General features: G+C 54.1%; 7 protein-coding genes across 7 annotated transcripts; 3 read left to right on the plus strand and 4 right to left on the minus strand.

The window, feature by feature from the left end:
• Positions 1 to 130: 130 nt before the first annotated feature.
• BDP81DRAFT_383613 (phosphatidylinositol-glycan biosynthesis class S protein) lies at positions 131 to 2346 on the plus strand. The gene is made up of 2 exons (XM_060586934.1): positions 131 to 553; positions 619 to 2346. The coding sequence occupies exons 1-2, from the start codon at positions 284 to 286 to the stop codon at positions 1993 to 1995; spliced, it is 1647 nt and encodes a 548-aa protein (XP_060439958.1). The 5' UTR covers positions 131 to 283; the 3' UTR covers positions 1996 to 2346.
• Positions 2347 to 2856: 510 nt separating this feature from the next.
• Positions 2857 to 4261, plus strand: BDP81DRAFT_454014 (Alpha/Beta hydrolase protein; the record flags this gene model as incomplete). Its single annotated transcript, XM_060592891.1, has 2 exons — positions 2857 to 3104; positions 3178 to 4261. 2 exons carry the CDS (start codon positions 2857 to 2859, stop codon positions 4259 to 4261), a joined length of 1332 nt encoding a protein of 443 aa, XP_060439959.1.
• Positions 4262 to 8702: 4441 nt separating this feature from the next.
• BDP81DRAFT_330910 (patatin-like phospholipase) lies at positions 8703 to 11298 on the plus strand (the record flags this gene model as incomplete). The annotated part of the gene is made up of 2 exons (XM_060585462.1): positions 8703 to 8987; positions 9064 to 11298. The coding sequence occupies 2 exons, from the start codon at positions 8703 to 8705 to the stop codon at positions 11296 to 11298; spliced, it is 2520 nt and encodes an 839-aa protein (XP_060439960.1).
• Positions 11299 to 11904: 606 nt separating this feature from the next.
• On the minus strand, positions 11905 to 14398 carry BDP81DRAFT_410262 (uncharacterized protein; the record flags this gene model as incomplete). Its single annotated transcript, XM_060589113.1, has 8 exons — positions 11905 to 12661; positions 12720 to 12732; positions 12804 to 13053; positions 13149 to 13286; positions 13378 to 13507; positions 13615 to 13814; positions 13875 to 13912; positions 13969 to 14398. The coding sequence occupies 8 exons, from the start codon at positions 14396 to 14398 to the stop codon at positions 11905 to 11907; spliced, it is 1956 nt and encodes a 651-aa protein (XP_060439961.1).
• Positions 14399 to 16006: 1608 nt separating this feature from the next.
• On the minus strand, positions 16007 to 17966 carry BDP81DRAFT_484550 (uncharacterized protein). The gene is made up of 3 exons (XM_060595107.1): positions 17857 to 17966; positions 16716 to 17764; positions 16007 to 16472 (listed from the first exon to the last, which is right to left on the minus strand). The coding sequence occupies exons 2-3, from the start codon at positions 17468 to 17470 to the stop codon at positions 16187 to 16189; spliced, it is 1041 nt and encodes a 346-aa protein (XP_060439962.1). The 5' UTR covers positions 17471 to 17764; positions 17857 to 17966; the 3' UTR covers positions 16007 to 16186.
• BDP81DRAFT_383629 (uncharacterized protein) lies at positions 17955 to 19964 on the minus strand. The gene is made up of 5 exons (XM_060586935.1): positions 19805 to 19964; positions 19347 to 19714; positions 18999 to 19284; positions 18880 to 18947; positions 17955 to 18810 (listed from the first exon to the last, which is right to left on the minus strand). Exons 1-5 carry the CDS (start codon positions 19942 to 19944, stop codon positions 18230 to 18232), a joined length of 1443 nt encoding a protein of 480 aa, XP_060439963.1. The 5' UTR covers positions 19945 to 19964; the 3' UTR covers positions 17955 to 18229.
• A 997-nt stretch (positions 19965 to 20961) lies between these two features.
• BDP81DRAFT_502193 (fungal cellulose binding domain-containing protein) lies at positions 20962 to 22006 on the minus strand (the record flags this gene model as incomplete). The annotated part of the gene is made up of 5 exons (XM_060595558.1): positions 21793 to 22006; positions 21545 to 21730; positions 21307 to 21477; positions 21020 to 21237; positions 20962 to 20982 (listed from the first exon to the last, which is right to left on the minus strand). The coding sequence occupies exons 1-5, from the start codon at positions 21842 to 21844 to the stop codon at positions 20962 to 20964; spliced, it is 648 nt and encodes a 215-aa protein (XP_060439964.1). The 5' UTR covers positions 21845 to 22006.
• Positions 22007 to 24733: the final 2727 nt, after the last annotated feature.

Here is a 24733-nt window from a genome sequence, read left to right on the forward strand (position 1 = left end):
TACGATTCGGCCCTCCAATTGCATACCCCACGTGACTGCGCGCCGCAATTAAGGTTAAGGTTAACGTGGCTGCGTGGCTGCTTGGTTCTTATCTTATCGGAAGCTCCCCTCAAGCGCGGCGTTACTGAGTCAAGCATCTCTGGCCTGTCTCTGCGAATACCCCTTGCTGGAATTCCACCTCCCATGATCATTGTAGCTTGCTTACTGCAGCTTGCATCGCTCAACTTCACGACTGCTGCGTAGACTCTACCGAACATTGCCGTACACGGCAAAGGCTGGTCCAATGCCCGTTGACGACGACGCAGGCAGCCCGGCAGTCAGCGGTGCGAGCTTCACCCCCGATCAACCCACCACCTCCGCCCCTCCATCGCAGTCCGAGTCCCGCAAGGCTCCGCCCCCCGAGAAGCCTTCCGATGCGCGCCGTCGGTCCTTTGTCATATCTGCCTTCTGGGCCATTGTTCTTCTCCTTGGCTTGCCAATATGGTGGATGACAACGAGCATCTACCGTGCCAACCTACCCCTGAGCGGGATGGTTCAATGGGCTGATGGAAAGGTAGGCTAATGCTAGCCGGCGTCTTTACATGTTGAGGGAGGACAATCCGCTGACTATTTACGTAGGCTTGCCGTCCTGTTTTCCCTCTCCGCATATCGGTGCAGGCGAACAAGCTGCAGGAGCAGGAGGCGCAGAATCTCCTTCGTCTTACTCAACATGCGCTCGACGATCTCAACGACTTCTCGGGTCATCATCTCCGTCTGCAGCTTGCGCCTCGAGACGGCGACGCCGTCATTCCCGAGGATGACTCCCAGGTCGCCCTTACGATCCGCCTCAGCCCTGGAGATTCTACGACGGTTTCACTCAACCCTCACTCTCCTATCCTCGACATCACCTACCCTCCGAATTCGATTCCGTCAGCGACGTCGTCCTCTTCTGCGCTAGCTTCGTACATTGCGAACGAATTGCGCTCTACCTATGCCGAAGAACAAGCCATTATATCATACCTTCTCTCGGCGGCCTCAGGAGCTTCGGATGCGAGACCTCAGGGAATGTCGCCAGAGGCAGCAGAATCACTGGCGAAGCGGACCACCCGTTCTTTGCGATATTCACCGACGTACCACTTGAGTTTCTCACTCTTCACCAGTGGCTCTGCCCCCAATACCTGGGATATCGAAGCAGCGATTCAAACATACATGAAGCCCATGCTTGATGTGCTGAGCCCCATTCACAACTTCACGATCGATACCCAGGTGCAGCTGTACGCAACACCAGGCGCACAGTCCCAGGTTTTGAACAAGGACGACCTTGCCTCCTTCATCAACGCGGCCGAATGGCCCCTTTCGCCGTCCATTGGCGGTGCCCCGACGGTAAACTTCCTACTCTTCGTCGGAAACCAAACAATTGGACTGGATTCGGGGTCCGAAACATCACAGTCCTGGCTCATCCCGCAGTGGGGAACTGTTTATCTTCTGTCGCTGCCACCGACGACGTCACACGTGCCGGCTGCTACACTCAAGCAGCCCATGCTCACCTTTGCTGGGCACTTGTTGTCACTTCTGGGCACTCCTCAATCAGGCTCTCTTCCCCTGCGGCTCTCGACTCTCACACGCATTCGATCCGCAGATCTGTTGCTGCGGGCATCCTCTACCCTAGGATCACTGGCCAGACTGTCACTTGCGCTACCATCCATATCCATTCCCCGTAATGTTGCGGACGGTGTTGCCAAGACCATGCATCATCTGGAGCTTGCTTGCGCCAGCCTGGGTGGCCCGGAAGGGTTGGAGCATGCTAGGATCGCTGAGGCCGAGGCAGAGCGAGCGTTTTTCGAGAAGAGCATGGTCGGACAACTATACTTCCCCGATGAACATAAAATCGCGGTCTATCTGCCGCTTTTGGGGCCGGTGGGAGTGCCCCTTGTGATGGGCCTGTTGAATGAAATCAAGGCATGGAGAAAGCGGAGACGGGAAAGAGCCGAGGCAGAAGCTAGAAAGAAGCTTTAGAATGTGATGAGTTGACATGACACCATGAGCATATAGAGGCCTATGCAAAAAAAGTTACCAACTTACCGCATATCATAAACTCGTGCCTGACTCTCAAAACTATCTTGGGCGGTGGCAGTAATTTTGTCTCGGGTGATGAGCTCTGAAGTTTGGAAAGAAACGTCCAATCCCCATACCAGGTTAGCGATGAACGCTGAGTTTTGTCACTAGACTTGCTTGATTGAGATGTCCAGATGTCTATCGGCGAATTCAGAGCATGTTCCCATCCTTGTTGATTGAAATGGAGGCAGAGGTCAATCTCGGTGAACAGTATCCCATCCTGTAATTCGGTCGGTAGTAAGGTAGCCAAGGTGAGTGTCGGTGAGACCATTAATACCTGGGCTTACCTAAGGTACGGATAGGTACGGATAGATTACCTCATGGTGAGCACCCGTCACACCACGTCGGTTCCGATCTTAGCGCGCAATGCAATCCCTGCGCTCCAACGCCACCTTGAAGCTTGCTTGTTGTCTCCGACGAGGGGGCTTGTCCAGATCCAATACCCAGCACCACGCTGACGTCGGCCACACTCCTTTCTCCCTTACAATTTTACCCCCCCATCGGCGTTTATCCTTCCGATACAAACAATACAAGGCTTGAGGGCTCAGCTGTCACCGCGCATTAACGGGCGCTGGGACGCAATCACAAGTTCTGGCTCGTCTCGACTCGACTTTGATGGTCTGAACCCATTGACCTTTCTCGGCACAGCTTTCGCAAACCTACCACCTCCACTCCACGAAGCTGACATCCTAACGTATCGTCTCGCGCTCTCCCCATTATCATCGACGGCCCGAGCAATGTCTCCACTATGAAGAGCAGAAAATGCTTCCCGAACCGACTTTGAGCTTCACGCTCCCTAGCCTTCACGATGACACCGCATTGGACTGCCGTTTGTATCATTGCCACGCGTTGAACCCCTCCGCATCAAATCCATCGCCATGGAGACGAAACGCTGCCGTAATCGCTCATCCTTATGCGCCCTTGGGCGGCTCCTATGACGACCCTGTTGTCGATATCGTTGCCGCGACGTTGCTGCGACAAGGCTTCCTTGTGGGGACTTTCAACTTCAGGTAAGAATTGGCGGGCTTGTGGGCGTTGTCACGGCGAGATTGTTCCGTCACTTACACGATATTCAATCAACAGGGGCGCTTCTGGATCCGCAGGCCGTACGTCATGGACTGCAAAGCCAGAACGCAGCGACTACATGTCCTTCATCGGCTTCATGGTCTACTACATGCACTTCCTCGATCCCTTTGGATCGACTAACGCCCGCTCGCCGACGACGACTCTCCCACCAGGGCTCCCCGACGCCCAATCGAAGCCTTCCCCATACCATCCCCTGCTCCTCATCGGCGGTTATTCATACGGAGCTATGGTGACAACGCAGATTCCACCGATGGCGCATATCCTCGCGCAATTCAAGGTGCCTGCAGCTGGTTCCGCGGCTGCTGACATCCGTCTTCGAGCGCAACATCTGGCGGAGCAGCAGAACGTCATCTTGGCTAGCGCTAGAGCTGCGAGCCCTATATCACCGCGGAAGAAATACCTTGGCATGCGGGTTGGGGGAGACGAGGACACCCAACGCAAGAGTCACGAAGCTCGGAGATCCATGTCCGAAACGCGAAGATCGTTCTCTCTTGACGCCGAGGATAAGATTCGGCGAGGCGTCAACGATCTACTGGCGAAAACGAAAAGACATCATCATAAGGGCGTGGCAGTGCCTCAGGAGAAGCTGGCCACTATACCTTCGAACCATGAGGTCTCTGTTGTGGTGGAAGAGGTTCCCAATTTGACGCAAGTCCGGCCGGCATATCTCCTCGTGTCTCCGCTGCAAGGAGTCATCAACCATCTAGCAGCCATGTCATTCCTTCATACAACACCCGGTCGAGGATTATTCTCGCGGAACGGGGGAAAACCGAGAGAGCAGGGGGCGCCGACCTTCACGGCGGATCAAAGACAACAGAGTGAGAGCAAGCTGGTAGAGAATGATACCCTAGCATTATACGGCGACAAGGACATTTTTGTTCCCGTAGCCAAGTTGCGAGGGTGGGTGGAGCGTTTGGAAGGCGTCGATGGATCGCATTTCCATGGCGAGGAGGTGTCTTCGGCTGGACACTTCTGGACAGAAGGGAACGTGGCTTCAGTCCTCCGAGATAAGGTATCGGATTTCGCGGCGAAGTTATTGCAAGGGTCCGACGAAGGTAGACCCGCCAGTGAACTGGCGTAGGCACTTATCTATGGACATGCTTCGAAAGGTTCTTGATGGCACGAAGGGCTCAACCGCCGCCTAAATCAACGAATGAATGGGAAATGGATGTGTAAGAATACTGCGCGTAGGAAGCTATGAGAAACGGGTTGAATGTCAGCGGCGATGAGCCGCCTACCAATGCAGATGACAGAGCACGGCGTGGGAAGAGCTCGAATGAAGCTAGAGTTGGAGTCGGGACGCCCAATTGGCGTCTGGATTTGGTTAAGTGGTTACATTCTACAGACACAGACGGCAGCACATTAGTTACACTGCGTCAAATGGAATGAATAGACGACGTGATGACGGCATCATTGGCCATTGGAAGCCCATGTCGTTTCCCCCTACATCACGCCGCGCTGCCTGACGCTATCTTTTTATGCCAAAAGACGAGAAGGCATCGTGATATAACACACGATGCCTTCGATACTAGCTAAAAGCAGAGAATCGTCCACCACGTAGTACCGTGAAATCGCAAGTTGGTATTCGCCATCCTATTGACCCGGTGCGATTACATCGTCGTATATGTTATGTTTTACTAACTATATAGTTAGATAACACAAAAAGAGTTCACCCCTCCATCCCTCTAACCCCCCACCCCCCCGGTGCCGAACTGGGGGCTACATCTCTCGGTGCTCATGCTGGGAAATTTTATGGTGCTCATTCCGGGACTCGAACTCGTGATACTAGTATGCGCTAAGCCTGTCGTCGAGTAGGCTGGTTGGCGTGTAATCTGATTGTTGGACCATAGACCACTCCACCACCCAGCCAGTTTGACCTGACCCATCGACCTAGACGGGCGCCTGCTGGCTGGTGAGACGGACGGAGTTGAGGGGGTATATATGGGCTTGTGGCTGTGGTGTATTCCGATGAGTATTACGCAGGTTGGGGTTTTGCCCGTCAAGGTGCCCCGCTATGCTGGGCCGGATCCCGTTGAGGTAGGCTCGAGATGATGATATTGTCGGAAGGCTTTTCCTTTGTAAATCTTCATACTTAAGAGTGGTCTATTTGGTATTGTCGGAATGGTAACCAGACGGTGCCATCTGTTCCTATGATGAAAAGGCATATCAAATATACGTTGAAGCTGAGTGTATGATCTGCCGGCTTTCTGATAATGCCGAAGGACTAACCTTTGGTATGAATGAGTTTGATGGTACCCTCGCGTCTCGCATTGCCCATATGAGTCTGCCCTTGCCGATGACCTCGGCACGGTTGGTGATGTCGGGGGAGTATTGAGTTGCTCTTCCATATGACCAGCGTTACTGTATACGAATTGAGCAACACTGCATGCCTGAGCAATAAGAAATGAGCGAGACGTTTCTTATCAAAAAACCAAGCACTGTGAAGGCTCAAAAAATTAGAAAAGTAGGCTAATGTGGGCCCATCATCTTTATGGGCATCAGACATGTCATCAGGATGGCCAGCTATACCGTCAGCTTGCATACTAACTATGTCGGACTGCCAGGAACGCAAGCAGTGAATGGGTTCAAGCAAATGAGCAGGGCTGGGTAAGGACAAACGGACAGGACTGGGCGAGGAACACCCGCTTTAGGCGTGGATCTGGTTGCCGCATGGGATCGATCAGAGTTGGGAGAGTGATTACGTTTTGTAAAATGGAGAGAGACCAACCATGAGACGCAAGGGTGGAGACGGAAGCAGCAGAGTTCTGAATCATGAGGTCGGGTGAGCGTCTCAGTAAAAAGCTCCGGGGTAAGATCGGGGTTTCGATCTGGGAGAGTGATTACACGTATACTAAGGTGCTGGAGCAATGCCGCCTCTGACTTTTGAACACTCTGGATATCTGTGTAATACTCGTGCGCAAACAAAAACGGCTTGTGGGTGAGAACATATCTACGTAGCAGGGACGCCGTTGAAAGCGTTGTGGGCGGCAGTTGGATGTTTCCCCTTTTTTCTCTTAGTGCTGTGGGGATTAGAAACACATAGATTCCGGAGCGCATAAGTGAGAGCAGTCGAGCGTTTCTGGGCATTCAAATCGTGTGAGGAAGCAGTGTCAATTAGAGGGGTAATGAAAGGCGGATATTGCGGGGTGGGCATGTGTGTGTCGTTGATCAACCTTGAAAGCCCAGGAACACTCATTATGCCTTTCGCTCACCTGATGGAGGCCCAGAGAGTGAGCTCAAGTGCTCAAATCAACGCGGCGGCCAGGAACCATCTCTTGTGACAGGCGAGGCAAGCGGCGGCGGCGGCGGCGGCGGGAGCTGAGTTGGGAAGATGAGACGGAACGGAAAGTTCACCGGGCGGCCTGTCCCGGAGGTTGTTGGTGTTGTGGGAGCGGTGGTTGGTACGTGTGCGGATAACATGACCGGTGTTCAAACGTTCTATTTTCGAAATGGGGAGCAGTGGGCGGTCCGGCTTTTGCTGGAGATACGGGCAGAGTGTCACATCATGTCACGGGCCATGGCAGGGTACGGGAAGTTAAAAGGATAATGCAGATAGATAGATTGTCAGCTGAGTCTTGGTTGCGGAGGTGAGATGTGACGCTGAAGAATGAGGTATGAGTCTTTTGTGACTGAAGAGGGATATTGATAAACTGAAGAGAAGACTGAAGAAATAGCTGACAACTTGAAAACGAGAGTGAGAGTGAGAGACATGTGAGGATGCAAGCGTGTGGAGACGAGGGGCCAGCGAGGGTGTATCGCGGCAGGGCGTGATTGGGTGAGAGTTGACGATGCAGTGCTTGGTGTTCTACCCCTCCGTGCCCCCCCCCCCCCCCCCCCTTCTATGTACTCCGTACCCCCAGGATCCCCAAATCCGGGGTGGGCCACTAAGCTGGAAGAGTCTGGAGAAGGGCCCCAAGAGGGGGACGGTTGTGGTGGGGGTGGGGCCGCCTAGCAGAGGTCATCTGGCCTGCGCCTGAGCCGAGAATCCCAGCGAGACACAGACTTACCTTACCTTGGGTATGTTTAGGCACTGCCTGTTGTGTTGTGTTGTGTTGTGTTGTCCGTATGTTGTTGCGTTTGTTACCGCGTCTGTGAGAACATCTGTGATGACCTATGTGATGGTCCATAGAAGATAGAGAGTACAGAATAAAAGGTGGTAGATCCGGATGGACCAATCGATTGCTGCTGAATTGCCCATTACGTCTCTGTTCTGGGTGCTGTGACATGGAGACGTTGGCACGTGGACCCCTGAGGGCGATATGCGGCATGCCCCCCTTGGGTCTCCCCTCGCCCCCGCCTGCTCTTCTGCCTCAGGGCGACACGGCGGGAGTCAGCAATAATACGCAGTAATTAACTGCACCAATGTGCTCTGTGCTCCGTACTTGTGTGGGGTCTGCAGCGATTGTCATCACCGCCAGGTTCTCCACGTTCCATTCCCGGCCACTGACGGCCGAACGTTGTCACTGGGTCATTTCTCGTCTCCAAACTCCAACTGCACCTTGCCAAGTTTCCAATTCCACCTTACCTCACTTCTTTCTTCACGACACTCTCCTTTCTATTCCACTATCCCCATCCTCTCTCTACCTACCCATCCTCTCTTCCTCTTACTTCCAGTCCTGCTCTGTTCTCCTTTTCATCTTTCTCTTTCTCATCCTCAACTGCCTCGACCAGTCTTCGAAACGACATTGAATAACGCCCAGTCCGTCGCTTCACCTTGGTAAACTCGGCTCCAAGTTTGAACTACCACTCGCCATCTGACCAACCATCTCGTCCCGCTTGCGCCCGCCTGTTCCTCTTTACCCTTCTTGTCGTCACCTACTGCCAAGGAGGGTTACTCTCAACTCCCTCGTCCTTCAACGCCTCTTCTACCCCCACCGAACAAAAACGACTCTTTACGACATCCAACACCCCCCCCCCCCCCCCCCCCCCCAGGTTGTCCGGTCATCTGCGCTCCAATTCGGGGATCTGCACGCCTTTCCCTGCCTGCCTGGGCTTTGTGTCACCCAAAGATTACCATAGTCACCAAAACACTGTCATGGGAATCATCTGACAACCGCAACGCCTACTTTTACACTCTTTGTCTTAGTGCTCTCTGAAACCAAAGCCCTGTCACTGGCTTCCTATACGAACTTCTCCCGGACGACGCTTGTCTGACTTTTCAGTCCTTAAGAAACTCCATCTCGACAAAAACGACTCGGCAGACGCTCGACCAGTCTGCCGTCTACCTTCCCACCTTGTCTTTTCTCCGCACCACCCTACGCTACATCACTCTGCTCTACCCCTCCAAGGACGCCGCCGTCGCGACGACAACACCGACGCGCGCATGCTCTGACCGCCCTCAACAACCCAACAACAGGAAAAAAGCACATGTGAGGAGTCTGTTGCACAACCACGCTCCAAGGCTGTGATGCGACACGGACGGCACCAGGGCTGCCTCTCGTCTACCAGCTTCTCACCCCAACTTTCCAACTAGCCCTCCCAACCACGATCATTACTTTCGAGCCAAATCCTCCCTCGCCATCATGAACGACGTTTTTCTCAATTCTGTCCACACAGTGCCTGCGATCCGGGTCAAATCCTCCTCCTCCTCTGGCCCCTCGACCTCGACCAAACCCGGCCGCGCTTCTTCCATCAAGAAGCAACCACCACCGACGCCCTTGAATGCAGCCTTTGACTCGATATCTCGTGCCATCAAGGGCGCCAATAATCTTGTCCTGTCTCTCCGTGATGGATTATCCGAGTTGGAACGGGAAAACAGGAGGAAAAAGGAGGAGCGCAGGCTTGTGCTCTCCATCCACATGAAAAATGTACGTCCACCCTTCCTCTGGCCTCGCATGTTGCACCGGCGTCCAACAGATCCGCTAACAGATCTTCCCCACGCAGGCGGAAAGCAGGAAACAATGGCAGGATGCTGCAGAAGAGCTCGACATCCTCGAGGAAAACGACTTGTGGAAACTCGATCCATATTCGGGAGATTACAACCCAGCCCTGATCGAGGCGCGACTAAAAGAACTCGACGATGCGCGAACCAACTGCGATACTCGTGCCATGATGCACCTTGTTCGAACTGCTCTATGCAGAGACCTCGGCGGTATGGGGAACGTCGATCTGTACAGGCACTCCTACGTAGGCACCAAGAGCCTCATCGAACGATATGTCGACTCGGCCATGCAGACGATCGATGCCCTAGTGGAAAAGAGCCAGTTTGCGTTGCCCGAAGGCATGGGACAGAGAGACATTCTTGAGAGCGTCCTGTACGCCCGCCAGAGCTTTGGTCGAAGTGCGCTGCTCTTGAGTGGAGGCGGGACTCTGGGTATGTCCCATATTGGCGTCCTGAAGGCACTCTTCGAAGTCAAATTGCTGCCGCGCATCATATCAGGTGCCTCAGCAGGCTCCATCGTTTCGGCTGTCATCTGCACGAGGACCGATGAAGAAATTCCTCGGCTCGTGAAGGAATTTCCGTATGGCGACCTGGCCGTCTTTGACGCCTCCGAGAACCCCGACGGCGTCTTTGACCACATGCGGAGGCTACTCACAGAGGGAAGCTGGTCCGATATAAAACACTTGACCCGCGTGATGCGTGGTTTGGTCGGAGATCTTACCTTTCAGGAGGCGTACAATCGAACGCGGCGCGTCCTAAACATTTGTGTCTCAACCGAGTCCATGTACGAGTTGCCGCGTCTGCTAAACTACATCACGGCACCCAATGTCATGATCTGGTCTGCTGTAGCTGCATCATGCTCCGTACCCCTAGTCTTCAGCGCTGCTCCGCTGCTCGTAAAGGACCCCGATACCGGCGAGCACATGCCCTGGAACCCCACGCCACAGAGATGGATTGACGGGTCGGTGGACAACGATTTGCCCATGACCAGGCTTGCAGAGATGTTCAACGTAAATCACTTCATCGTCTCTCAAGTGAACCCTCACGTCACCCCGTTTCTGGCTCGTGATGATCAGCTGGATCCCGACGATTTCGCGGCACGTCGGTCTAGTCTGTCACCCAGCAAACAAGAGCTTGATTGGGTCTACGCCCTGACTGCTCTCGCCAAAGATGAGGCGTTGCACCGTTTGCATTTCCTTGCTGAAATTGGTGTCTTTCCGAATCTCGTTACTAAGCTTAGGAGCATTCTCAGCCAGAAGTATTCGGGCGACATCAATATTCTCCCGGAAGTCAATGTGCATGACATTCCGAAAATCCTCAGCAATCCGAGCCCCGAGTTCATGCTGCGAGCCTGTTTGATGGGCGAGCGTGCTGCTTGGCCGAAACTGAGCCGGATCCGCGATCGTTGTGCCATCGAGCTCGCGCTGGACAGGGCGGTCCATCGCTTGCGAGCCCGTGTCGTGTTCTCGGACAGTCAGGTTGACTTGAGAAGGCTCACCACTGGCATTGCTCTGCCGCCACCTTGGCCTAAATCAATTGCTCTTCCAAAGCAGATGTCCTCGGTAGCTCCTGCTCTCACGCTAGACACCGAAGTCGTGAAGAACCGGCAGCGTAGATGCTCCGGTAGCAGCGTGCAACTCATGGCGCACCATAGACGCCTGATGGAGAACGTGCTTACAGACGAAGAGACGGAGGAGGAGGAACGTTTAGAGATGCGGGCGAGGCATGGCCACGGCAGCTCCTCGCCTGTCATTGTTCGCAAACCACGTCTCAAGAGGGCGGCAAAGAGCCACTACAATGTTTCGCTGGTTAGAGGACCGATGACGAGCCCGATAAACCCGGCGCAACTCGAGGCCACCGAGTTCGACTTTGGGAAGCCCGTAACACCACCTCTGCACCGCTCACGAAAGTCGGAATCCTCTCTGTCCCACGTTCGAAAACCGAGTAACCTTGACATGACACCAGCGAAAGAATTCGAGCTCACGGCGCCTCCATCGAGGGGCGAGGCAACGTCGCACACGGATGAGATGGAGACATCAGACCTCCACTCTTCTGACGGTGATGTAGAGTCGCACACAGAAGACACAATGTCCGACCCGGATCCGTATGAGGGGAACTGGCTGCACGGGCCTGCGAATGAGCTGGAGACGACGCCCAAGAACAACAAGGAGGTGCTTGAAGTGAGCAGTCGCGAACTGGTTCCCGTGAGCGACTCGTTGGGAGGACTTTGGGATTGACTCGTAGATGGGAGGGTGAGCTCCTCGGACGAGGAAAAGAAGATGGAAAAGGGGAAAGAAACGGCCGAAGAATCGACCGAAGAAGACGATGTACTCAGATCCAATTGGATGAGTTGGGATTAGTTGGGTACTCAGGGAGCATATGAAGCATGTCCGGATGTTGGATGGGTCTTGCTTAGCATTGTTTGGTCTTGCGGATGGCAGACGGATGGATTGGGGTGCTCAATCGCATAACACGGAGTTTCACGCATCATGAGAATAGCATCAGAACATGGTAGAGGGTACGGAAACCACAAAGAGTGGTAACATTGTTCAAGACGCACTTGGCAACAGCTTTTTACTAGTGTTATATCACTTGAACTTCAATCATGACCTTGTGGAGACTTGCTTTGGTTGTAAGTTATGTGACATGGTCACTCGTCGGGTGCGGATGTATCAAAGTCCACCGATGAGGACGCAACTGGTAACTGCAAAATCCTTTGCGTCCACCTTCCCAAGCCCAATATCCAACGCAGGATATCACATCTAGTTCAGGCTTGTACATTCCACACACGAAATATCCCTTTACCTCCGCTCAACCACTTCGAGCTCCAATTCCCACCAAACCTACTTCTCAGTAGCTTGCCCCGTAACAACCCCCGTCTCGTCATGCCGCACACTCGCCTTCTGCCCTCCTCCTCCCTCACGATACCCAGCCTCATCATCCCCATCCAACTCATACAACGCCGGAAACGGCTCCACATCCTTACGCAGCACATACTTCTTCGCATACCACGGCATCTTACTCGCATAATACCCAGCATGATCACGACTCTTAACATCAAACACGCTATCCAGCTCCTCGAGCGTCAAGTTCTTGGTCTCGGGCAAGAAGAAATACGCCACCACGAACCCGACGATGTTCCAGCAGGCATACCACATAAACGCGCCCGTGACGCCAAAGGAAGCAATCATCTGCGGCCAAGTGAAGCTTATAATGAAATTAAACCCCCACGTCACGGCCGTGGCGGAGGACATGCCAATGTCGCGGATGTGCAAGGGGAACGCCTCGGCGCTATACGTAAACGGGACGGGGCCGGCGCCGGGGGAGTAGACTGCCGCGAAGAGGTAGATCCCTGTCGCCACGCAGGCGAGGCGGGCGGTGGTGTCTTGGGGGATGTAGAAGGAGAAGCCTGTGAAGAAGAGGCAGAGGGACATTAAGGGGAAGGTTACGAGGAGGAGGTTGCGGCGGCCAAAGGTGTCGATTGTGTAGAAGGCTGGGAGGGCGAAGAGCCAGTTGATGAGGCCCATTCCCATTGAGGTTAGGAGGGCTGTGCTGCGGTCGAAGCCGGATGTTTCGAAGATGTTTGTGGAATAGTACATCCTTTTTTTTTGGAGGTCAGTTGTATCTTCTTGATGAGGGTGGAAGATGGGATACCTACATTGCGTTTATACCTGGGCAAAGGGGATTGTGTGTTAGATGATTACTCAATGGTTGATGAAGGAGAAGGGGTATGGCTACGCACCACAGAATTGTTGCATAAACATGACGAAGTACGAAGATAGCGCGGCGCGCCTGTTCCTTCGAACGGTGAAGAAGTCTTTCCAGTTGCGGCCGCTGCGGGCTCTCGTCTCGATTTCTAGGAGCTTGTGGGCGTAGTACATGTCACGGGCCGCCTGGACCGGGTGGTGTCGTAGACGGAGGGTCGATTGGAAGGCTTGTTGGTATTTGCCTTTTTCCATGTACCATCGCGGACTCTCGGGACAAAAGTACACCTTTATTTGCCTGGATCAGCTTCCGTGTAGGGAGAGAGAGAGAGAGAGAGAGAGAGACAGAGAGAGAGAGACAGAAGAACAGATGAAGCCCTTACCTGTACCATAACTACGAGAGGCGGCACGGAGGTACTGGCCAGCATCCAACGCCATTGGGTGTTTGGTCCGAGGAAATCTGTGTTGGCGAAGGCGACGGACACGATGAAGCCCAGCGCGATACCAAAGGCTGTCCACATCTGGACGGAAATCACACAAGTCAGTTCGATAACATTCGTATACACATGGTACGCAAAAAGTTGAAGGCTCAAATTCAAAGATCTTGCTCACCTGCCACATCATCGTCAAAGCACCGCGGATAGTCTTGGGCGTGCTCTCAGCAGAGTACACCGGCGTCGTGCTGCTCTTCGCGCCGACTGCGAAGCCGAGGAAGAAGCGTGCGATGAGGAGGTTGTACCAGCTACAGAAAGGGGTGTCAGCGAAACCATTCCAACGAGGAGAAAAGTCGTGGAGGCGGTGGGTTTGTGGGCAAGGAGTGCGTGAAATGTGTGTGTGTGCTCTACCTACCTGTCTGCGGCAGCCATCCAGAAGCCGGTGACGACGGACACGAAGCACGAGATGAAGATTGTGCCGCGGCGGCCGGTGTACTTGTTCAAGACGGGGGAGCTCCAGCACCCGACGAGGGCGGAGCAGAGGTACGGCGCGCCGTTGACTAGTCCTTGCATTATCGGGTCGTCCTGGAGACCAAAGGTCTCGTAGTAGAATTCCTATCATAATCGTTAGACTCTCGTCATAATTTCACATTCGCTGGATACGCGGATGGGTACCTGGGCGCCGTTGACGGCTGTCTGATCCATACCCTGAACTGCAACAAAAATATCAGCATCTTTCAACCTTCCTGGGTTAGATGGTGTCCCGTACCAATAGCCGACCCCGCACAAAGCGCACACAGAAAGTAGAGCGCCATAGGCTGATGCCAACGATGCGTGACCTCCTTCCTTAGAACAGCCTTCTCCTCCTCGTCGAGGGCGGCGACGGACTCGAAGCCGTCGGGGCGGTTAATCACCTGCGCGACGAGGGCGCCCTTTCGAAATACCTCGCGGTGTTCCTGTAGGCCCTTTGTCTCGGTGAAGGTGTCTGCGTCTTTGAGGATCTCATCGTGTGTTAGGCCGACGAGGGGGTTGCGGAGGAGGGCGGCGGTTGAGGCGCGGCCTGCTCCGGTGGGAGTGCCCGCTGAGTTCTTGATGTCGGCGGGTCCGTGGGGCCCGCCGTTGTCGCTGCCGGAGGTTTGGGAGGAGGGAGTGGGTTCGGGGACTGGAGGGGCCTCCGTGTCGACCTTTGGGGGAGGCATTTCTCTCTCTTTTGGCCTGCCACGGTCTCGTTGCTATCCCTATGTGCGAATTGTGTATGCACAGGTAATCTGGATTCGTTGGCTTATGTGAATGACATGGACGGGGGAAAGCGAAATCTGGGGAGAAAGATGGGCCTCAAGCGGGCCGTATTTGATAGTTGAGTAGGTTAAATAGTCTGGAGACGTCAGATTATCTGCAAGCAAGGCCGTCACAGTGGGCCTCTGGAGGATTCAAGAAAGAGGGGGGAAGTTTGCCTTGGGACCTCATGATGGCGCATCTGGAGCTAACGAGCTAATGCCCTGTCATACTGGTCATGGAGGAGTGGGCGCGTTCCAAGACCGAAATATGGGGAATAGAGGCTCGGCCATGAGGCGGGCTGCGTGTTTCCAAGAGGATTTCAGTGGGGAACGATGTGTCGTCTGGTGTGACTGGAAGAGATATTGGTGCTACATGCAGGGCTGGAGAGGTTGCGAGTCGACCGTGGGGGCGAGCTCCGTCGTCTATGAGTCCTGAAGTTGAACATGGTCCTCCCCTAGGGATGTATGTAGCGGGTGAGCGGTTACGTGCTTCCCTGGTTTGTCTCTTTCATTTGGATGTAAGCTGGGATTTCCGTTCATACTGAATCAAAGTGGCACGGCTTTGGGGTATATGACGGAGACGTTATGGCCAGTTCCATCAAATCCGGTTGAACTAGTGCAAGTCGTGTTGACAGCGAAAGTTGGGAAGATAAGGCTTGCTAACAACCGGTGTTAGGTGCTACAGGATATCTCGAACAGAGCTTCCACCGGCTATGATTCGCAACTGATAAAGAAGGAGAATATCAGCCGTGTCACAGGTAGCACGTCGACCCGCGCGCTCTTTGCCCGTAAAAGCCTCCACGCCTCCACGGCTACACAAAAGTGACAGTACAAAGATTTGCCGAATCGAGAGACAAAAGGACGTGGGCGAATTGTCGGATGACGATCGGCGATGCAGCCAAGCGGCCCGTAATCCTCGGCGGCGGGGAATTCTGACGGTCGACCCGCTGACACCGTCTACGGGTACGGACATGGGTTGGAATTTTCGGCCGGGGCGCCCATATGGGGGGGGGGGGGGGGGTCCTCTCAGTCTCGGCGTGCGGCGCGGCATTCGTCACACCCACGGCATGACGGACAGGGGTTCAGGAATATTTTCCCACCTTTGCTTCACATGCCCGAGGCAGACAGAAGCGATTCTCGAACCAAGTATGACTTCATACCAAGCCTTTACCAAAGTCTGGGCCTGGATCCTCTACGTGATGCTGATCGGACAATGGTATTGAGCCTGGTTGTTTCTGTTGGTTTGACGGTGTGACGTACCAGCAGGTAGTATCTCATTCCGATGGGAAGAGGCGTCGTAAGGTGGGCAAAGACGTTCTCTGATGTGGTATAGAGCTCCATATTTTGGTGTAGTTTCCTAATCATTTGCTGACATGCATTTAGCTGCAGCTCTCGCATGCTGTTTGTATTCACCCGCAAGTTCTGTCGACAACTGGTTGTCTAGACCAAGTGAGTAGAGCTGACAACGACTGTTGGGCTCTTGGTAAACTTCCATCCGATTTGATCAGTGCTATGTTGAGGTAACGTGATGCAGAGCAAGAGCTGTTTATTAATGTATATCTAAGCCCGAATTTGGTCTCTACCGGTCATCCATTCGTGTCTACCGGCCATGCTGCCTCGCTTTTCGACGTAAACTGGTACGAAGAAAGTCGGCCGACTCTCATCGCAAAATCTTCATACTTCTCGCGGAAGTGTACTCGACCCATCACTCTAGTCCACATCGTCGGCATTGGTGTCCTCCGTCTCATGCGCAGCGGGGCCCATCTTCTTCCTAGCCTCCTCGAGCGCCTTGGCCTCATCGTGAGACTCGTGGTCGTCCTTGGCAGCCGGCGGCAGAGCACCAGTCTTTACGCCCCTGGCGCTGGCCTTGAGCGTGCCGTCTTCGTTCACGTCGTCCTTGAGGTGGATCTCGAAGAGGACGACGAGGTAGACGTCGCCGGTGGTCTTGTTCCGAAGAACATATCTAAGCGTATGTGAGCGCTTAGGCTCCCCCTCCCTGCTGCTGGTAAGAATGACATGAAAAAGGAAAAAAAAAAAAAGACATTTTTGAACCGTGCTTTGAAAAGCCACCTCAGGGTGTTCGTGTTGTTGCTGTGACATCGTTTCCCTCCCAAAGTCAATAGCACAAGTCGGAAAGTGACGGCCATGGCGCGAGATGTGAAGAATATTACGGAACAGTCGACTCGCAGAGAAGCAAAGTAGGTTTTATGGATAGGAAAAGGGAGGAGCAAAAACTCACCGAAGGCCTTGTCCGTCCCAGTACTTCATGATGGCGAGTTGGTAGCCAGGTAAGCGCAACGCCAAGTTGGCAAAGTCGAGGTAGGCATTGAAAAAGTCCAAGCCGTACGTCTTGCCATACTCAAACAGCCATTTCTCCTTGCTGTCCTTGCGAAGCGCCCACTTCATGCGCTCCTTGGCCGTGGCCGGCGCGCCAATCTTCTCTCGTGCTTCGAGGCCGGCCTCGTCGCCTCCTTCCTCGAACCATAGCCCGCCCTTTTCTTCGTCGTGGACGCCGGAGCCCACGTGGATGGTGTTGAATGAGCTCAGCGCGGGTCCGTAGAGATGAGGGACGTCGGCGTAGGCGTCGCCGTCCAGACCAGGATCGATCCACCACTTTACAATGTTGAGCGCCGTGTTGAAGCCCGGCGGGAGACGGTCACGGATGGGGTGGTCAAAGTCGTTGCCGAACTGCAGGTCCTCGGCCGATATGCCGTCTGCCGAGGAGGAGGCACCTGACGGCTTTTTGGGCGTGAAACGGAAAGAGATGCTGTACTGGTCATTGTTGGCGGCGTGGGGTTCCGCGGAGAAGTAGGGTGAGGTGGAGGGTGAGTTGCGAGGGAGGCCGGCGTAGTTTTGTATCCGGACGTTGAGCTCGACGTCGGCAAGGGCGCTGGTGATCTTTGTGGGTTTGGCCTGGTTGACGGGGACTTCTATCTGAGAGTCCAGGTCGTAGCCTGGGCCCGCAGTCACGCGGAGGATGTATTTATCGGCCATGGTGAGGTCTACTGTGTGATGTAGGTGTAGATCTCCCCACGGTGCGTGAGCTCTACTAGAGAGTCAGTTGATGGAGAGCGATGATGGTCAATACCAGCTGGACGAGAGGCTGGTGAATAATGAAAGAAGATGATGTCGTGATGAAATTGAAGCAGTAGTCATGAACCGCTTGAAGGTACAGAGAGAGGTCGTTGCTCGAGAGCAATGAGGCAGTAGATGCAGCGAAGAAGGCTTAACAGACTGACATGAGAAGAGCCGCCCAGATAGTGCCAAGCCGGGTTGGGGTGGACTCGACTGCGATGTACTTCAGTTAAGGCTGAAAAAAAGAGCAATGACGTTGAGATGAGAGACTAGAGTACGGCGCTTTGCCTTCTTGCATCACTTACCTCAGCTTTCCCCCGTCGTAACTGCGAAATTAACACGTGAAGCACCTGAGAAAGTGCTGTTTGGAATTCCTACTTCCTTCCTTTCTGCTTATTCGATGCTGTTCTACAAGCTAAAGGGCCTGGAGACATGATGAAAAGTTTCATCGCGATTTATGCTTGCATAAAAGAAACCTCGCAGGCTAATTCAATTAACGGGGTATGTATCGGGAACTCCGATTTAGTGAGGTATCTCGGCTTTCTTCTTCCTCCCTTCCCACTCTCACAACTACATGCATTCAACGCCATACCACGCTTCATATCAACCAAACCCACATGTCAGCTCTCGTTGTTAAGAAACACCGGATCTGCTTGACCTCAACACCCATATTCAAACTTATTGCAGGTAGACGAGAAGAGCCTCACTGGCTCCTACGCTGAAAGTAGCCTGCCCACCCGAGACCGTCGTCGTCTCAAACGTCTCCGTCCCGCCAATCGTGCAGGTACCGTTGTTGAAGAACTGCTGTCCAAAAGACGCATTCCCTCCGCGATCCTGCCTCGCCTCGGCGCTCGCAGCAGTGACACGCTTACTCCGAACCCGGGCCGCCGTCAGCCCACTGAGCACAAACGACTCGGCACCCCGCGTCCCCGTGCCGCTGTAGTAGTTGGAGTTGTACAGCAAGGCCCTCAGCGGCGCGCCGGCGGCGTCGTAGGTGACGTAGGCGGCCAGGGCGGATTTCCCGTCGTCGAGGGCGGCGAGGTGCTTGCCGCCGGCCATGAAGGCCGTTGCGGCGTAGGCGCCGACGTATGGGTTGCCCATGGAAGAGCGGCCGAAGAAGGCGTAGGGGTTGTTGCCGAGGGTGCCGTGGTGGAAGTAGATTCTGCTGACTTTGGACATTGCTAGGCGGACGGCATAGTCCATTACCCAGAGGGCTGCGCCGAAGGTTGGGGACACGTTGGCTGCGCCGCCTCCCGCGACTGTTATTCATTCTTCGTTAGCTCAAGTACTGGAGGAGACCACAAGTGTGGGAGTGTCTATGGACTTACCAGAGTTTGTCTCTCCAAAGATATAAGGCTTGTTAACAGCAAGCGCACTGGCAATGTCTTTGTCGAACCTGGCCCTGTTAGTGGAGAGGCCTACGAAGGGGAACACGCGACCAACTTACAAGTGAACGTTGCTTGAGATACTTGAGTGGGACATCAAACCTGTGACAGACCCTCCAGGGTAGTTGTGATGTGCGTACGTCTTCCCATACTCTCTGACTGTGGCGTTTCCACTTGCGATCAACTCCTCAGCCCCCCAAGTGGGAGGAAGAGAGTTGGAATTGCCGGCTTGGATAATGTTCTTCTTGCCTATGGCATTGCCGACAGTGATGTCCCAGTGGTTCTGTGACGCAGCATCCAGCGCGGGACTCCATCCTCCCGCGGCAATGGGCTGTACTCCCGACCAATCTGAAAACCAACCGTCAGTTCCTGGCTTCGCAATAAAGAAAAGCTTGGCAATTTCCACTTACACTCGGGCTCGTTCCCGACCTCAATGGCGTAGAGGTTCCCCATCTCCTGCACAGCAACCTTGGCAGCCGCAATGGTATTGTCAATGTTGTTCTTCCCCCTGTTCAGACCGAGCGTGACGTCGCCGGCGTACGTCGCCGCCAGCTTCATAAAGTTGGGCCCAAACGTCAGCGAAGAGGGCGCGTCGGCGGCGTTGGCGACCGAGTAGATCACGTACGCCGACGTCGCCGCATCATAAGAGGCCCTATCCTGGGTCGTGCCGCCGATGCGGATCGGGGGCCAGGTGCCCGTTAGGTCCTTGAGGTTGGCGAGGCATTGGTTCGTTGCCGTTACGTTTTTGAAGTACGACGGGAAGGCGAAGAACTCGAAGCTGTTGCAACAAGAGTCAGAGACAGACACCCATACTGGGGGGGGGGGGGGGTTGAGGCCCTCGAGAGGAGAAATCCCCGGTGAAACTCACGACAGACCGACGGGGGCCGCCTCGAGAGGAGCGTACGAGAGACCGCCCGTGTTCACCTTGGCGGGCACGCTGTAAGTGACGGCCGCAGCTTCATGAGCCGCTGCCAAGAGGCAAGCCAATTTAGAAGCTGAGAAGAACATGGTTTTTTCGTTTGTTTTACAAAGTTGGACCCATCGGACGAAAACTGACGAGATCTGATCAATTCTCGTTTGCCCCAAAGTTCTCTGCCCGTGGTATTTAAGAAAGCCCAAAACTCTATCTAGACTCTGCCAAATCCGGGCTCCCCAAGAGAGCCCTATCCACTTGGTGATTGCGAGTTGCCCCGTTATCTCCGCATTAAATGTGCTGCTTGAGTCAGGAGTCTAAGTAGCTTCTTGAAAGTCATCAACCGCCACGTTCCAACTCATGAACAACAGAGCGAGTAAGCGATACCGACTTCACAGTCGCTCTACAGAGTTCGTAGTTGTCAACTTGTAAGCCTTTCCCCGCATCTGACCTGTCACGCCTGTCTATATCGTCAATGATGCTCATCCCCCCCCCCTCTCCGTGTGATCCCTTGTGGGGGTTACATCGCCGTTTTGGGGGACGGGCATCTGCCGAAAAGGGAAGGCTGTAACGGGTTTGCAGCTAGGTGGCTTTCAACTACTTAACCGCCAGAATGGCATTCGTGGCAGCTCTGTTTCGACTGCTACCTTCTGGGTGAGCTTCTACTGCGGGCCGCAAGCGATCTTACTGGTTGTCGGCTGTTAAACCCTGTTGTAGGTGTGACTGTGACTGTGACTGTGACTGTGACTGCGATTATCGCTCTTTGGTTTTTGGGGGTTCATGATGTATGGGCAAGAGGAACGAGCGCTGAGGGAAGAGGCCTATATGGCCATCTTTTTATATGTAAGCTCGAGCCTGTTTTCGTCACATGTAACAGAGGACGGGTGATGAGATGGAGCGGGGCGAACTGCGCTGTGTAAGTGTGCGTTGAAGCTACATGTAACGCATCTGGGAATGTGATGTGAATTGCAATCGTGGAAACAATCAAGATAGACTAGAGAGCCATCAGAATGGGAAATGCTTTCCAGCACCTGTCAATTTGAACGCAGAAGAATCTCAGACTACTTAATCCTCGCCCCCTTTCCAACTTCCTTCAGACAATCCTCAGCAAGTCAAAGCATCACCCCCAGGAGCTTTGTAGTTGGTAGGCACAGGGTAGTAGATATTCACAACCAAGCCGGGATCATTGGGACTGTACGCGCCGGGGAACGACATGAGATTCGGCTTGTACGTGCCCGTGCCGCCCGTGACGCGGAGCTGGGTGCAGGAGATGTACAGCTGGGCGCCGCCGACGCTGCTGGCGCTGTGGAGGGCGATGTGCTCGACGCGGAGGAAGTAGTCGCCGTTTTCGATGCACTTTGGGATCTGGACGTTGACGGTTGCCTTGCCTTGATAGAGAGTAGCATTTACGTTAGAGCGCCTGTCTTCATAAAGAGTTGTGGGAAGGGAAACCGAACCGTTTGTTGGCCAGGTTAGGCCGCTGGAGGTGACTGTGGGCCCGTCGCTGTAGATTTTGAACCAGTTCTTGCCGGAGCCGTCCCAGTTTGTGATGCTTGTTCCGGAGGGCGCCTTGGCCATGTAGAAGTTGATGGGTCCGGGGTGGGAGATGGACGCTTTGGCGTTGTATCCTGGTTCATCTGGTGTTAGTCCAGAAGATCTATCATTATAAATATGACAAGACGAGATTGGACGAACCAATGGTCGAACCGGCTGTGACGTCTAGAACCGTGGCCCCCTCGTTGCCGGGCGCGAGTTGGTAGCATGTCATCTGTGAGCTAGTCACGTCTGTGACGGGTCCGTTCGATTGGAAGTTTGTTGTTTTGCGGACGACCTCCCAGTCGTTTGTGGTTTTGCCATTGTAAGTGACGGAGGGGAAGACGTCTGTGTGTGGTTGTTAGTTCCGTTTACAGGATTGACATAGGGCTAGGTTGTATTCTACGCACAATGAGCCGATACAACAGACGCCAGTATCAGAGCAGCTGCATGAATCTTCATCGTGAAAGTTGGGGTTGATTGTCGGCTCTGAGATATGGCTTAGATGATCACACGCCCTCGTTGTAGGTGAGAGGATTGTCGGAAGTGTTAGTGGTAACTTTTCCTTCTTCAAAGTACGATGAATGACTCCCTGGGAATGAAGTCTTATACGTGAGGGAATGACCGAAACAATGAAGCTGTTGAGCATTCAGGTAGAGGTCATCTGCTACGACTGTCGTGGTTTTTAACCAGAGTCTTCCAACGCAACATTATAGGGAAGCTGAGCTGCCATCAACAAAACAGCCGGCGGTTAAAGTCAATCAACCAGTGAAGAACATCTTCTATATGAACATGCATCTCGGCATTTATAACAATGATCTTTTCCCATGGTTCGATTCAACTCAAGGTCACCTGCGATGCGTGTTTGGGGGTGTTGATGAGTTTAAGGAGGAGGGGTTGCGAAGCCTTTCATGGAGGGATATCCATGCCATCGCCAGAACTGCCGACGCACGTACGGAAGACGAGCCGGGAAGCGCGCGTGCTTTTCTCTTGAACCAATAGCTCAAACGTCATAACAACATGATTGTTGTTAATGTTTTGGTTTCAATAAAAAGAATAAAAAAAGCCCGGCCAATGTGAGTCATCTACGTCGTTGGCACAATACAATGTCCGCTTGGCTGCCATAGACTCTAGGCGAGAAGCCCCGCATTGCTGAGAGTATCTCTCAGCGTTTTGAGACGGTCTACGATGGAATTTGCTCTCTCCGCTAGTAGTTCGCATTGAAGCAGAAGTATGCGGCCTTCCTTGCCACAGTCCCCTTCCATCTCGTTCAGTGCAGAGCCGAGTCGCGGGACGCAAGTGGCCAGGGAAGACTGGAGATTGATTAAAATCGCCATGATGATGGAGGGCGATGACCGCCGTGACGGGACGAATGAGCCAATTTTTGAGCTCTGGTACGTCAAACTCGTGAGGCTGGACATCTTGCTGCATAGCCGCGGCGAGGAACCTGAGACACAGCTGGACGTGGCAGAGGACGAGCTCCATGACATTGGCACATCGGTAATGACAGCAGAGTCGGTTCCAGAGCATATTGTACGGCTCTGGGATATACATCGACCAGCTTTTGGGTCTCGGCGAGCAGTAGCTCGAGGGACTCCTTGTGGCTGTATTGCTTAGATATCTCGAGGCAGTACTTTTTTGGAATCGGGGCCAGCGACGTGGAAATTGTCAATGGGAGGAAGACCCCTCGTGGCTCTATCTAGAGTGGCCGTGATGGCAGACAGCTCCTCAAAGCATTGAGACCGAGGGTCAGCCGGAACCTGAGGCTGCGGTGCCTCATCATGGCGAGGTGACGGGACACGGCAAGGCTGAACAGAGGAGAAGCCCAGGATGTCATCGAAAGAGAAGTTGGCCCAGTCCAGGTCCGTCGCACCGTTTGAAAGGGGCAGGGCATCATCGCCCGGCCCTGCAGCCAGGTCCTGGTAGGTGGGTAGCGTGCCCACGGGGCTGGGCTGTAAACGCATGCGGCTCCGGCTTTGGAGCAATGGGTGCAGATGGCGTTGCCAGGCTGTTTTGGACAACGCAGTTTGTGGGCGTGGCACCGGTCGCAGCTCTGGCGGGTTTGACGAGGGCGAGGTGGCATTGTGCGATGAGTTACTATTCCGGAGCTCCAAGCATGTTGGTCAGGCCACGTTGTTTGCCTTTGGCCTTGGCCATGTGAAAGCGCGGAGCTGAGCTGATACTGCGTAGGCCGGATGTAGGTAGGTGGAAGTGGCTTGCCCCGGCACGTAAGAGGCACTACCCTTAAGTGAATGAATGTGCGGCGGCGGTGGTCGTGGCGGCGGAAGCTGCGAACCGTAAGCTAGCAGTCTTTACGTGTCTTTAGGAGAAGAGTGCCACGATGCTTGGCGTTCCGATCCGGACGGGGACGATAAGGATGTTGAAGGGCTAGCATGTGGCGTGGAGAGTGCGCCTGTCTCGGGATTCCCTGATGGCTTGAATAGGCTGAAAGCTGAGAGGATGAAGGATCGCGGCGGAGGAGTCAATGGAAGCCTCAAGAGTCTAACTCTACGCAGTACGCAGTAGGTAAGGTACCTAGAGGCTAAGGACCCTTTGGTCAATGGGTGGAGCTGCGGTACCTGAGCCAAAGTACCTTTTAGCGATGGCTTGCGGTGGTGGGCCAATCGCCATACCGGGAGACCGAGGGGCGGGGACCCACAGTTCGGGGCCGGCTCGCCGGATGGGCCGATGGGGGACGGATCGACTCCACCGAGGTGCTAGGCCGTTCCAAGTACCTCGCCTAGTAATTATTGTGGAAGGTACCAAGGTACTAGGCAAGTGTAGCGCCCGCCCAGTCAGCACACTAATTTCCTCTCAATCTTTTCTCGTGTCTCTATATTGCCATTCAGAACAGTGACAGGGACTGACAGAACTGAATCGGACTGAACCGGACTGGCCGTCGATTGCCCGTCGAGTTTCTGCGAACCGGACAAGGTGCAAGGTTGCTGACCGTTTGATAGATGATGGGTGTCAGGATGGATAGTGCGGCGTGTCCACCCCAAGCTTGAGCACAGACGGCGCGGCCGCATTTGATCCCCAGGGTGCCATCGGTGCCATCTGAGTCCATCTTTCTTTGACGCGAATGACACGTCTGAACTCTTGCCCAGTATCCGTACGAACTAATAATTACCTACTCCATAGTGTAGGTAGTCTTCGACTCTTTGCGGGACGGCACCCCTGTCATGTCGTCGTCATTCGGACGAAACTCCCAACGGCAAGGAAGCCTGTCCTTTCCTGTCCTGTCCTGTCCTGTCTCTCTGTCTTGTCACCTTGTCACATCACGGAATCAAGGATTGGGTGGTTTATTTGAAGAAACCGGCAGGCACAGCAACAGAAGCAACCAGGCCCTGC

This window comes from Colletotrichum phormii (genome assembly GCF_030913505.1).
Source record: "Colletotrichum phormii strain CBS 102054 chromosome Unknown BDP81scaffold_26, whole genome shotgun sequence".
Lineage (NCBI taxonomy): Eukaryota > Fungi > Ascomycota > Sordariomycetes > Glomerellales > Glomerellaceae > Colletotrichum > Colletotrichum phormii.